This window comes from Triticum urartu, chromosome 4A (genome assembly GCF_056163025.1).
Source record: "Triticum urartu cultivar PI428250 chromosome 4A, HENAU_Tu73, whole genome shotgun sequence".
Lineage (NCBI taxonomy): Eukaryota > Viridiplantae > Streptophyta > Magnoliopsida > Poales > Poaceae > Triticum > Triticum urartu.
The window spans coordinates 609,084,514-609,096,803 of record NC_141876.1 but is presented as its reverse complement, the minus strand read 5'-3'; the positions used below and the strand labels follow the sequence as shown (position 1 = coordinate 609,096,803).

General features: G+C 45.4%; 1 protein-coding gene and 1 pseudogene across 4 annotated transcripts; one reads left to right on the top strand and one right to left on the bottom strand.

Annotated features, from left to right (window-relative positions):
* The first annotated feature begins 1,181 nt into the window (after positions 1-1,181).
* On the top strand, positions 1,182-3,097 carry LOC147977297 (uncharacterized; annotated as a pseudogene).
* Positions 3,098-3,339: 242 nt separating this feature from the next.
* Positions 3,340-12,031, bottom strand: LOC125553210 (uncharacterized). 4 transcript variants are annotated; one of them, XR_007303996.2, is made up of 18 exons: positions 11,882-12,031; positions 11,333-11,463; positions 10,112-10,261; positions 9,876-9,992; positions 9,722-9,806; positions 9,369-9,477; positions 9,199-9,266; positions 8,979-9,104; positions 8,317-8,887; positions 7,889-8,204; positions 7,412-7,615; positions 7,240-7,300; positions 5,157-5,273; positions 4,835-4,948; positions 4,670-4,756; positions 3,999-4,066; positions 3,584-3,716; positions 3,340-3,505 (listed from the first exon to the last, which is right to left on the bottom strand). XR_007303996.2 is itself a non-coding variant. In XM_048717006.2 (17 exons), exons 2-16 carry the CDS (start codon positions 11,428-11,430, stop codon positions 4,040-4,042), a joined length of 2,250 nt encoding a protein of 749 aa, XP_048572963.2. In that variant the 5' UTR covers positions 11,431-11,463; positions 11,882-12,031; the 3' UTR covers positions 3,340-3,716; positions 3,999-4,039. The 4 variants fall into 4 exon arrangements, 2 of the variants coding, with proteins under 2 accessions (XP_048572963.2, XP_048572962.2); XR_007303995.2 differs by having other exon boundaries at positions 3,584-3,713; XM_048717006.2 differs by having other exon boundaries at positions 3,340-3,716.
* Positions 12,032-12,290: the final 259 nt, after the last annotated feature.

Below are 12,290 nucleotides of genomic sequence, written 5' to 3'. Positions count from 1 at the left end.
AGAACCATTGGGGGCGTATCCAGGCGCGTGCAACAAATGGTATGGGGTCGTCGAGGAGGTCGCGGCTCGCCCGGAGAGCGGCGCCAGCGTCGAGGATCAGGTATGCCACGCCGGCCTCCCGCCTCTCTTCGCCGTGTACGCGCGCCAACTGTTTGTTCCTCCGCGTAGTTGCTGCGCATGTTCGCCCTGTACCAGCAGAGCAACAGCGACGCCGAATTCAAGTACCTCCACGTCTACAAGCGCATTGACAAGTGCGAGAAGTGGGCGGAAGTCCGGCACACCCTCGACAAGGCCAAGGAGACCTACAAGCCGGACGCGCCGACTCCTAGCGCATCGGAAGGGCGGCCGGACGGCAACAAAGTTGCCAAGAAGGGGAAATATGCCGACGGGGCCACCGCTCGAGTGCAGGAGTCCATCGAGCACTGCCTGGCCGACGCGCAGGCCCGAGCCGTCCTTCGTGAAGAGAAGACCGAGACGCGGTGGTCGGCGTTGATGTCGAGCAGCGTCGTCAAGCTTGACCTGCTCCGGACGTACGTCGCCGCGAAGAAGAGAAACACCGACCTGGCTTTCCTGCTGGGCGGGGCGGACATGCTTCAGAGCACCGACGAGGCGGTCAAGGCGTGGTACTTGGCGGAGCGCGGCCTCATCCTGAACCAGCTTTCCTCGACAAGGCCGCCGATGCCGACGCACACGTCGACGCCGCCGCCAAGCCCGCGTGACGACGCCTCCACGACGCCCTGCACCACCAAAGCCGCGCCGACACCGCCCAGCGCAGAGGCTGCTCCGACACCACCAAGCCCGCGCACGCCAACTCCGCCGACGCCTGGGGTAGAGCCCGCCGAGTGATGCGCACACGAACTTCTGCCGCTCTATTTTTTGTATGCCGAACTATGGCTTGCGATCGCCCGACTTGTGGCGTCTTTTGTGAGCGGGAACGACCAAGTTCGAATTTTTCGCGTCCTGAGGGGCGCCGCCTGGGGGCGTGACTAGGAGTTAGGTCGCCCCCAGGGGCCGAACTAGCGCCGGTTCGCCCCCAGACCGCCCTTTTTTAGCGCCCTGGGGGGCCGAACGGCTGGAGATGCTCTTACCCTTGATGAAATCACTTCCATGACGTGTCATTTAAGTGAACACTTCTGTGATAATAAATGGAGTATTGTCATGAAACACGTCTACCACAGCACATGTATAACTATCTTGATTCTGTCATAAATCACCACGGATGTACATGCGTGACAGAAAACGTAACCTACTGTGACAAGCCCATATCACGGAAGTGTTTTTTTTTAGTGTCACCTCCCGTGATTGGCTTCCTCAATGACTTGGAGCGCATCCCCAGCTTCATCCCCACCATCGCATCGTCCTTCTCCCTCGCTGCTGCATACGGCCGGTTGTCACAGGCGCTCGACTACCGCCATGGACGCACCATCTTCCTCTCCAAATCTGAGAGCCACGATACTCGAGAACTTCTCATGTGGGAGCCATTCGCGGGTGCCCAATAGCCTGTAGCAATGCCCGTGGCTTACAATGGCATATATGCGGACGTGGTGCACACGACCGCCTCCGTATTCCGCGCAGCGGATGGGTGCGACCACCGCAACTGCTTAGAGGGGCATTTTAGTGTGTTCTTTGTCCTCTCCGTTGAAGACGAAGACATGACAAGGATGATGATGCCATGTGGGTGTGTGTATTCTCATCGGAGACTAGCATCTAGGTTGAGCTGACCTCTTTGCACCACCGCTGGCCCATGTGCTTTACATTTTTTTTCAGCGTTCTCGTTGAGTGGTCTCAGCTCTACTTCATGGATGATGATGGGTTCATCCTAGAATATGATTGGGCACGACACAGCTTAACTATGTTTAACCCACCGAACTATATATGGGTCGAACTACGACGACGACCGATATAACATCATGCTGGCGGAGGATGGTGGACTAGGTGTTAACGAAGTCATGGATTCACATCTTAGATTGTGGGCTAGGGAGGCGAGTGATAGCACTGGTGCACGATGGGTGTTGAGCCGGGTCATCTACATGGGCAATTTGCTCCCAATTGGTGCCCTCGTGGATGCAGAGACTAGAGGCAAGTTCTGGGCTTTGCCGAGGGAGCAAGTGTCATTTTCGTGACCATAGTAGCTAGACTCTTCATGATCGAACTACAATCAGAGTGGACCAGGAAGGTATGTGATGATCATGGCTTTGCTAATTTGGTTCCCATTGTGAGCTTCTACACTCCTGTGTCTCGAGGTGAGCACAAGGATCGAACATTGAAGCCTAGTGAGGCTGCAGTTCCTCGGGATGGAGTAGGGGAGGAGAAAACAGTAGATCAGGCACAACAATTTATCAACAGCGGGCCCAATGTTACTAATGAGGAGGGCTTTGTCAACTCCTTCGAATGCATCGGCTGCGCCATAGTGAACGGGTACGGATTCTCTTCCCGATAGCCATGTTGAAGTGTGATAATGTATTCTTTGTGTGGAAAATAACTGGCAACCAGTTTAGTGCTTGTTTGGATATGTTATTCTTAACTATATAGGTCCAAACAAGCACTATATTGACTAGTTCAGTTTGAACCTATATAGTATGTGGACTTGGAAAATATGATCTGTTATTCAACTTGTTAACTATATAGGTCCAAACGAAAACTATATAGGTCTGAATGAGCAATGAACTAGGTCCAAACTTTTCCAAGTCCCAAACACATCCTATATAGGTCCAAACGAGCACTGAACTAGGTCAAAACTCTATTGGAGATAAATAAGTTAGTGATGGAGTATGTAGGATGTGTTTGGGACTTGGAAAAGTTTGCCGTGTGGGCATATCTTTTGAACTTTATGTAAGATGTGTTTGGGACTCTGAAAAAGTTTGCCGCTTGTACATATTTCTTCAACTTTATGAAAGATGTGCCGTGTGGACATAATTCTTGAGCCTTCATCATCATTCCATAGGTCAGGGCAGAAATAGTAGATGATGTTCCAGAAAACGTAGACCTGCTTCAATGTTGCACATATTTTGAAACTGTGCCTCTAAAAAAATATTTTGCACGGTACCTTGATTACCAAGCAATCACCAAAATTTGTCTCAAAAAATATTGCTTCTCATTTACAGCGAGTGAAATGTTGATTCTTTCCAAGGAGGCAAAGAGAACAAGCCTAAAGGCAAAGCCAAGAGAACAAGGTCAAAGTAATGGCTTATTGAAGCCAAGAGAACAAGGCTAGTAAACTTCCAAGGAAATTTTATGCAAGCGAAAAAGGGAACCAAATAACTTTGACACAATACAAAGATTTGTTAATGCAAGTCACTGGCATTGGTCAGGACAGAAATAGTACAAACATTTCCCACGTAAAAAAAACTTGAGGATTAGGATTGCGAGCTTTCTAAAATACAACAGCAGTTGTTTTAAGCTGATTGGAGATTACATGTACAGTTTTATAATTACAGGGTCGTGGGAACTTGACAGCAACGATGACCATGCCAAATTTACATCTTCACACCGCCTGTGCACAGACCTGAGTTAAAAGTTGCAAAACGATGCACGATTAGAGTCGGCCCACAGCATTCTCTGGAAACCAGCAATAGATCAGTACATTGCACTTGAACAAACTCATGAAGAATCATCTGCCGCTCGAAAGATTTAGTCGGAGGCCCCTGATGATATCTTGTGATTTAGTCCATGAGGCTCTCCTAAACAAAAATGGAGCTTGCAGACAAAAGTTCCTGCTGGGACAATCATTTTTTCAGCCATATAGAAGTATCAGCAAAGCCACTCGAAAAGCAGGACTCCAATGCCCAAAAAAAAACTAAATATCAAAAACATCATAGTAGACTCCAATGCCAAAAAAACTTTAAAGCAAGCTTTCATTGTAGACTTCGAATGCAAAAAAAAGGAAGTTAACAATTAAATATTAAATCCAAGAGGTCAACAGGATAATGTGTGGACCAGGAATGCAACTACCACAGCTCAAACAAGCATCAAATGAGATGTTGGCAAGCAGTAATTACCAGAGAAGGTACACATATAAGCTCATGACGCAAATGATCATTCAGCCTTCCAACGCATACCTCTGAACCTGCAAGGTATAACAGTGTTAGTGTTATATCACGCTAAACAAAACAAAAAGCGGGCGAAGAGCATCCTGACAGTTACAAGTGAAGCAGGTACTCCCTCCGTTTCAGTTTACAAGTCCTGCACGTATACCTAGGTTGCCAATTTTATCACTATAATATAAACTATAGAACACAAAAATAATACTGTTTGAAAATAGAACATCTGAAGTTTATATTGGCATATTTTTTGTAATATATGACTTGTATTAGGTTGGTCAAATTGACAACCTAGGGGTACGCGCACGCCCTGTAAACCGAGAGAGAGGGAGTAAATGACACTAGAGATGTAAACAATCAATACACACGACACTTGGTCAACGCTCTGGCAAGATACAGAAGACCATATTATGTCTTTGATCAGCTCTGAAAAAAGTGCATATATAGATCAAAGACAAACTCATATGCAGATATGCTCAGAACAAACACCTCCATGCAGGTTTCTACAACCTCCTTAACATGCCCCCATATGAAAATATGCTTGAGCCTTATGCAGACTGACACAGGGGAAAACGCAAACAAGAGAAATAATCATAGATGAACATGCTGTTTGGAAGGGAGCTTGCTACCTCAAGCATATTTTCCTCGATAAAGCAATTCAGCCCCATGCTTGCAGCGTCTGCGCCATTGTGTTGTAGGATCCTGAGCTTCCCTTCCTATAGTTCAAAACCAGTGGAAGCGTCAGCAATGAAAATAATACATCAACTTTGTTGATGAGCTAGTTGTAGATTCACCTTAGTCCCATAAACAAGACCACCTCCAGGGGAAGGATGAAAGCATGCAACATTGACTTCATCTTCAGCACTAGGAAGAACTCTTACCAGCTCCATGTCCGAAACTCTGTAAACCTAAATTGATGGAAAGAACAATGGCATTACATCATAGCAGGACATAGAGTTATGAACTGTAATAAGCAAATGGTTTTGAATCCCGGGTATAGAAAAGATATATGTAACTGCAAGGCCAGCATAGACAGGATATTGCCTCCAAAAAAAGTATAGCCAGCCTATCATTATGATGTGCAACCTATGCTATGAGGGTGAGCACCGCACGCACCTCTAAGATAGTATATACAGGAATTCCAGTCGTCTCCGCATCCATAACAATGCTCCTGAGCAGCGAGCTATGACGACGTCCATATGCTAATAGTATGTGTTCTGAAGTAGGCGAAAACTGCATCAAAGAAAAGACATTAGGCTCAGATTAAACTCTGAGAATTGCATAACTGCAGCCTGATATGTTTCAGGGATGGGTCTGCAATGCAGAAGACCATGCAAAAAAAAAGGCAGCTAAAAAACTCCAATACTGAAATTAATAACGAGATTGGTAATTTCTGTAATTTTTGGGTCAACAGCTGGGACTCCCACAGATCCTGGACATGCATTGCATGGCAGTACACTGCACACATGTGTTCTCATTAAACAGAGGTTATTCTAATGGCATATGCCCTGACGCAGGTGGGAGGGAGCTTCCAAATGAAAAAAGTTCAGATATTGCTTTAGTGGGACCATGTTATCAGCTCCGTGCTTTCGTAGTGATTAGTACCATGGGAATGTAAAAAAGAAGTAAGCACATATCTTATCATAACACCTGACCAAATCCATTTGTTATGACTACTGCTCTATTCACCAAAAGGAGAAAAATAAACCATGCGTGTTAAATCATCAATGTGTGTCACATGTACTGAAATACTTTGTGCTATCCAGGTTATGTCAGTTAGTTTTGTTTGATTTGCTCTTTGCTTTGCTGGGTGCAGAACCAAGAACGAGAGGAAGAAGTCACACTAGAAATGGGAGAAGTATTTGGAATTAAAGAAGAGGGCAGTTTGCTGCTTGTGCTGTGTTCAATTGTTATGTATTTCTTGTTATCGTTTGACAAGGATTCCTGTTTGTGTCTTTGAGAAACGGAAGGAGGGTTCTTGTTTGTTTGGGTTGACTACATAACTAATATGTGGCTTTGAATTTTGAAACAATTCCTTATTTAACACTATCTTAAATTTCGTTTCCTTATTTGACACCGGAAAACTTTTTCTTCCCTATCTAACAAGTCTAAATTTTATGCCTTTTATGACACTTCCGTCCATTTTGAGCCTAAATAATACCGGAAAAGACTCTTTTACCCTTCATGTGGTATGTGTGTGCGCGGGGCAGTAGCACACACGCAACATCAGTGCAAGGGCTCATGTTTTTATTACCCATGCTATTCGAAGGTCAGTCCACCTACGGTTGATCCAAGTCCGAAGCCTGCTCCTGGTCTCACTCTCGCATGAGTATGTATCACGTAGCAGGCCTAAATGCGCAAAACTGGCTGTCGGAAGCCACGGCGGCAAGGTCAGGTAGCGGCAGCCATGGGAAGATGGTCCGCCAGCTCACTGACGGCTGTTGGATTTCTCATCTTGGACAAGTGCAGCGTGAGGAAAGTAGACCGTATTCCTAATTATAATATACTACACCAGCATACGCATATGCCGTAGAAGTTAGTAGTACCCAGGAAAAAGTTGTATAATTCTTGTCCTGAGCAACAGAGCAAGTTCATGCAATGCACAAGTAACACATCACACATGCATGCAACACAGCAGCATGGATGCACACATCACACATGCATGCAACACAGCGTGCGCACACACGCATGCACGTACACACGCAGTAGCAAATGCACGCACGTACTCACGCAGTAGCAAACATACACGCACACACACATACACTTAGCAGTAGAAAACACGTACATGCACACACACGCAACAGCACACACACGCACACACAAACATACCACTCGAGGGTAAAAGGGTCTTTTCAGGTGTCATTTAGGCTTAAAATGGACATAAGTGTTATAAAAGGCATAAAATTTAGACTCGTTGTTAGATAGGGAAGAAATTATTTGTTGATGTAAAATAGGGCATAAAATTTAAACACGGTGTTAAATAAGGAATTCTCTCTTGAATTTTAGCCTGCTTTGCCCATGTGGTTATGCGGCAAGGGCGCACCCTCTAAACCTGCATTACACTAACGTGGCCAATGTGGCCACGCCAAAGAGGCTCGCTTGCATAATGATACTTGAGACACAAACCACAAGTTATTTCCAAGCATAAAAAAGAAAAATTGATGCAAACACACACACAAACAAAAGTGAACACAATAACCTGAATGGAAGTTAAACAATGAGCCGCTCTTATTGCTCTGGACGTGAGAATTTCTCCAAATCTGCAAGAAATACATTCACAACTTTAAAGGATACCATTTACAAAACAGTAACCTAATAGGCTGATAAAGAACAAACTACAGTAATAGAACAGTCAACAGTGAGAAAATTACGTTGCCTCCTCAAGAGAATAAACCCGAAGCTCGTAAATCACTCCGTGGGAGGGAAGTGGGTGACGAGTTGGTGATGTTCCAGCTCCTGTAGACTCATACTGCACAGGTAATTGGCTACCCTGGTCACCTTCTGTTTGAGGCAGCAAACATGCAACACAAGCCACCAGAAATCGTCCACAAGGGGAGAAATGGGCACCCATTTCACTGCAACAATTAATAACTTATAAGTACAGAAGTCCCAACTGAGTCAAACATAAAAGCACAATCCCCGTTAGGCAAATCTACCACATATGCATTCTACTTGGAACTATTTAGTAACATTACTAAGCAAGTTCAGAAATGAGGTAAGAATGGAACATAGATCCATCTTTTGTATACACAACAGTGAAGGCATTGGTAAATAATATGAAGAGACTAACAACAACTTGTGTTGTACAGGAAAGAGAGAGAAAAAGTAACCAAAGCACAAGGGATCACCTGCAAAGAACGGCATGAGAGATTGTCAAGCAGCATGCCTTGGTTTCTAATGCAACACATGGTTTCTTGATATCATGCCGCCATACTCTAAGCTTCACTGTACAAGGTAATTCAGCAGCGCCGGCAGAAAACAGTGAGGTAGCAAGTTCTGATCCAACACCTAAGGACGCAGCACGAGCCTCAGCTTCATCGATTTGTGGACCCAGAAGTGAATTCCCAACCCCTGGTACAGAGGCCAAAGCATGAGGGCGTGAGGCATAGTGTCGATTTGATCCTCTAGTACTGCCAGCGGGAATCGGTATCGATGAAGAAGCACCTGGATGTTGAACAATTCATGCGTTGTGATTCCCTAGTAAAGTTAATCACAATAACACCACCAAGAGGCAGGATTTTAAGGACAGTATTGTTCAGAAATGCAGGGTGCAAACCTGTCTGACTTTGGGCCATCAACCAACCATGCAAAAAAGGCAGCTCCCAGCTACGCGAGTCACTGAAGAGATCGTGATGGTGATTTCCACCCTCTGAATTTCTTAGAAACATTTGAACATCTAACCCACTAGTGGTGAATGAATTCACTGGCATACGATCAACAGCAGATCCTGAAGGCCTGGCTATTGCCGGAAGTGGCAGGCTGTTGCTCGTGGAAGGCATTTGAACATCACTAGACGCAGATGGTTCCCCTGGACATACATCCATAGGGGTTACAGACTGGTCAGACTGCTGGTTTTCAGCATCTGACGACAATACATTTTGAGCTAAAGATGACGAACTCTGCTGCACATTGGTTGAACCACTAGCCAAGTCATTTCGAGGAATATATAGACTTCCATCATCCCTGAGGAATGCAGGCCAAATTAGGCAAGGTGATGACATATTAGACTCAAGATGTGGATAGCCTCTAGAGTTGATGTTTGCAAAAAACAAAGCTGAGGGATAGTTTGAATAGCCAGTAGATGTTGCATGGGTCAGCTGTGAGTCTGCGGAGTCAAGATTGTTAACCTGAAATTCAAGGTACATATGAGTAAACAGAAAATATATAACAGGAACGCATAATGAAGTACAAAGGACATTCATATTCTACATTTTCTACCTCTGCCGTAAGAAGATATGGAGCACCATGAGGGTGGAAATGCACAGCTCTCAACGAACGGCGGGTTCTTAATATAATGGTCGGGGCAGAAGACTCCCCTCGCCTATTGTAGTTCCATATGAACAACTGACACATAAATTAGGTGCAAGTTATTTCAACTGTTCATAGAAGAATTACATAAAGAATATTTTGCTATGAGTTTTAACACTGGGAGTCCTACTTTGTGACCTGATGCAACTGCCAGAATCTCCCCCCTTGCATGAAATGCAATGGATGCAATTGGCCTCTCTGCCAAAGGAACATAATACAAAATTAGTGTTGCTTCAGAAATGCCATTAGACAGAAGCTAACAATGAAGAATGGAGCTAGAGACTGTTTAAAGGATATTACGGAAATCCTGAGATCCAATACAATCTGAGGTATTAGCATCCCAAAGACGGACTTCATGATCCAAACTCCCGCTGGCAAGTATATCAGAATGTAAGGGATGGTATCTAACCTGCAACAGAACAGTAGCTTCGTAAACACACTTGTGCTATAATATCGGCTAATAAACAGAACTGTAAATTATTAAACTTCATTTTCATATTTTATTTAGACAGGCCAAAAAAAGATAAACTGATGCTGCTTGGTCGAATGATTACAAAAACAATGCATCACATCGTTATTAGAGCCATATATTCAATAGCTTACTCCCTGTTCAAATGCACTACCAAATTGTGCCAGTGTCAGAAAAAACATACCACCCAAGGTGTGCGCCGATGTCCACCCAACACTTTCAAACATTTCCCTGTTTGGCAGTCAATTATTTTAACAGTATGGTCACCACTGGAGAGAAGAGATAGTCAGTTCTCATACTATGTTTAGTTCATATATTCAGCTAGTAAATTAACTTACTGCGTTGATGCAAGTGTTTTCCCATCCGAACTGAATGCAGCTGCAATAGTTGACCTAGGGGGTGGCATAAGAGGGCAATACTTTGCAGACCAACGATGCAGGGACTGTGATTCTGCCCTGTGCACAGCAAGTTCAAAAATCTTAGCCAGTGGACGGAAAACGTCAAACAGGAAGTATAACATTCTCAACCCAGGTGTCAACAGAAACATTTCTTGGTGAAAAGAGAGCTTCCTTACCACGAAAATAAATCATGTTTAGCATCTGTAGCTGAATATCTTAACTCACTGTAACCAGCGCCGCAAGTCGGAGGCTTATTCCAATGCCTTTTAGCTTGGTGTTTTGTTCGAGGAGACACCTCTCGATGACTTAATAGATGGAATATGTTTCTGATAATAATGGACAAGGCAAAGGTTATATTCAACAAGTGAAAAACTAACAATGTTAATACAATATTACTACTGAACTTGTTGCAACAATATTCAGAAAATGGTCTCATGCAGGACTTTTTTTCACAGAATTGGTCACAGAGCAAGAAATAGTAGCACCATTTGAGGCACTAAGATCTGGTGCCATGTAAGATAGCATCATGATCACCCTATAGCAGGCATATCAAAGGACACTAGCAGCAAAAAGAAAAAAAAACAGCAGAATTAACAATGTCGGGGGTAAAATCACAGGTTGGCATTAGCAACTAAATCACTTTTCCAAAAGGATAGATGCCAGGCAGGGCTTATTTTCATGAGTCGGGACATAAGCAAATGTGTAAGCTCCTAGGTCACAGAACCAAGCTTTTGCTCTGGTGACATTCAGGCCCAGTATTGTCCTAAACTTTGTTAAGCAAAAATGCTAATGCCATAGCTCGTGACACTAGTCCCAAACCCACTAACAGCAATTCATGTCCAAGAGGATAGTGGACAGCAGATCATTTGACACAGTAGGCATGTAGGGTCAGCAGCCTTTTTCTGGTGGAGAATTTTATTTTAAATTCAGTGGAGTCAGCAGCCTGGCACCATGCCAGCCCTTATTGTGATAGCCTTAGGGTCAGAATAAGATACAAGTTCCATTCTACAAATACTATTTCATAGTGGTTGTCTAATAAGAATAATTGCTGCTCCATCGGATCCATATTAATTGTCGCTGATTTAGTAGCAAAGTTAAAACCATTAAAAACAAACAAAACTGTGAAGTTACAATCAAACTCAGTAGACTCTCCTCATTTCCGATGTCAAACATTGCACACTCATGCAACACTGGTTAACGAGAGTTGTACATACAATCAAAAGTTACAGAAGTGAACATACACGTTGGTCTAGAACACGCAACTTGTTTTAGCTAGTGAACTGACACTTGCTCTGAATGAAACTAATCTGCTACTTTGTGATTTTGGCAAACTTGTCTAGCTAGGTAAAGCTGCGAATAGATAACAATGGCATGTGAAGTAGTAATGCACTATTTACCTTTGCCTTGATCTTCTTGTTGAGGAGGTTTGACAACTAGGGGGCGACGTCGGAGCAGAAGTATTTTTCGAGCCTTCTTCTACCCAATTTTCAGCCATTTCAGTCCTCCTTTATATTCGCCTAATATTAAACTGCCCACCAGACAATAATTTTAGATACTGATGAATGAAGTTGTATGAGAGAGTAAAGTTAAGGGGGCAGTTTTTAGGGGTAACGCAAAAGAAAGAAGGCCAAGACCACGCCCCTCTGCAATTCCCCAAGCAAACAGACCCGCCAACCAAACTGCTAGCTCCCACCCACGGCCCAATTCCCACCCGACCTGCGGGGAGCCGCGGTAGGCAATCAGCAGACGGCGGGCGGGGCGCCGCTGGCAGGCCATCACCCGATTCGATTTGCACCCGAATCGGGGCGGGGCGGGGCGGCAGCTCAGATCCAGCGCACCAATTTGACCCAGAGCGGAAAGCAAAAGCGGGCGCGGGCGCGCCTCGGACGGAATTGCGGAGGGGGAGGAGGGCGGAATCGTGAGGGGAAGGGTAGGGGGAGCCGTACCTCCGACGAGAAGGGGAGGGGGGCCGCCGAGCCGCCGTCCACCGGGGGAGGGGAGGGGGGCGGCGTTCCAGCTAGGTCGCGCGAGATATGGGAGGGGAGGGGAGGGGTAGACAGGTGAGATGAGAGAGGCCGCGTCCGTCCGTCCGTCCGTGGCGGGTGGGTGTAGCCGTCTACTACAGCAGGCCCGCCTTCCTTCCTTGTTCCACCGCGTCGCGTCGGCCCGGCCCAAAGCCCGCCCGCGTGGACCGTTCCGCTTCCCACGTGGCGGAAGGGTTTGCTTCGCTAACATGTGGGACCGATGCTGACGTGGCAGTGGATGGATACGGGCTACGTATAGCCAGGACCGTTGTTGCAACCTCAAGGACCGTATAGACGCTGTATTCGCATGTACAAGGACTGTATATTGAAG

Excerpts from the sequence above, each read along its gene's own strand:
- LOC125553210 (XM_048717006.2), bottom strand. The coding sequence starts at position 11,430 with ATGGCTGAAAATTGGGTAGAAGAAGGCTCGAAAAATACTTCTGCTCCG. Across the intron at positions 9,807-9,875 it reads AAAACACTTGCATCAACGCA|TGGTGACCATACTGTTAAAA; the intron begins GTAAGTTAATTT and ends TCTTCTCTCCAG. Across the intron at positions 7,616-7,888 it reads TCTCATGCCGTTCTTTGCAG|TGAAATGGGTGCCCATTTCT; the intron begins GTGATCCCTTGT and ends TAATTGTTGCAG.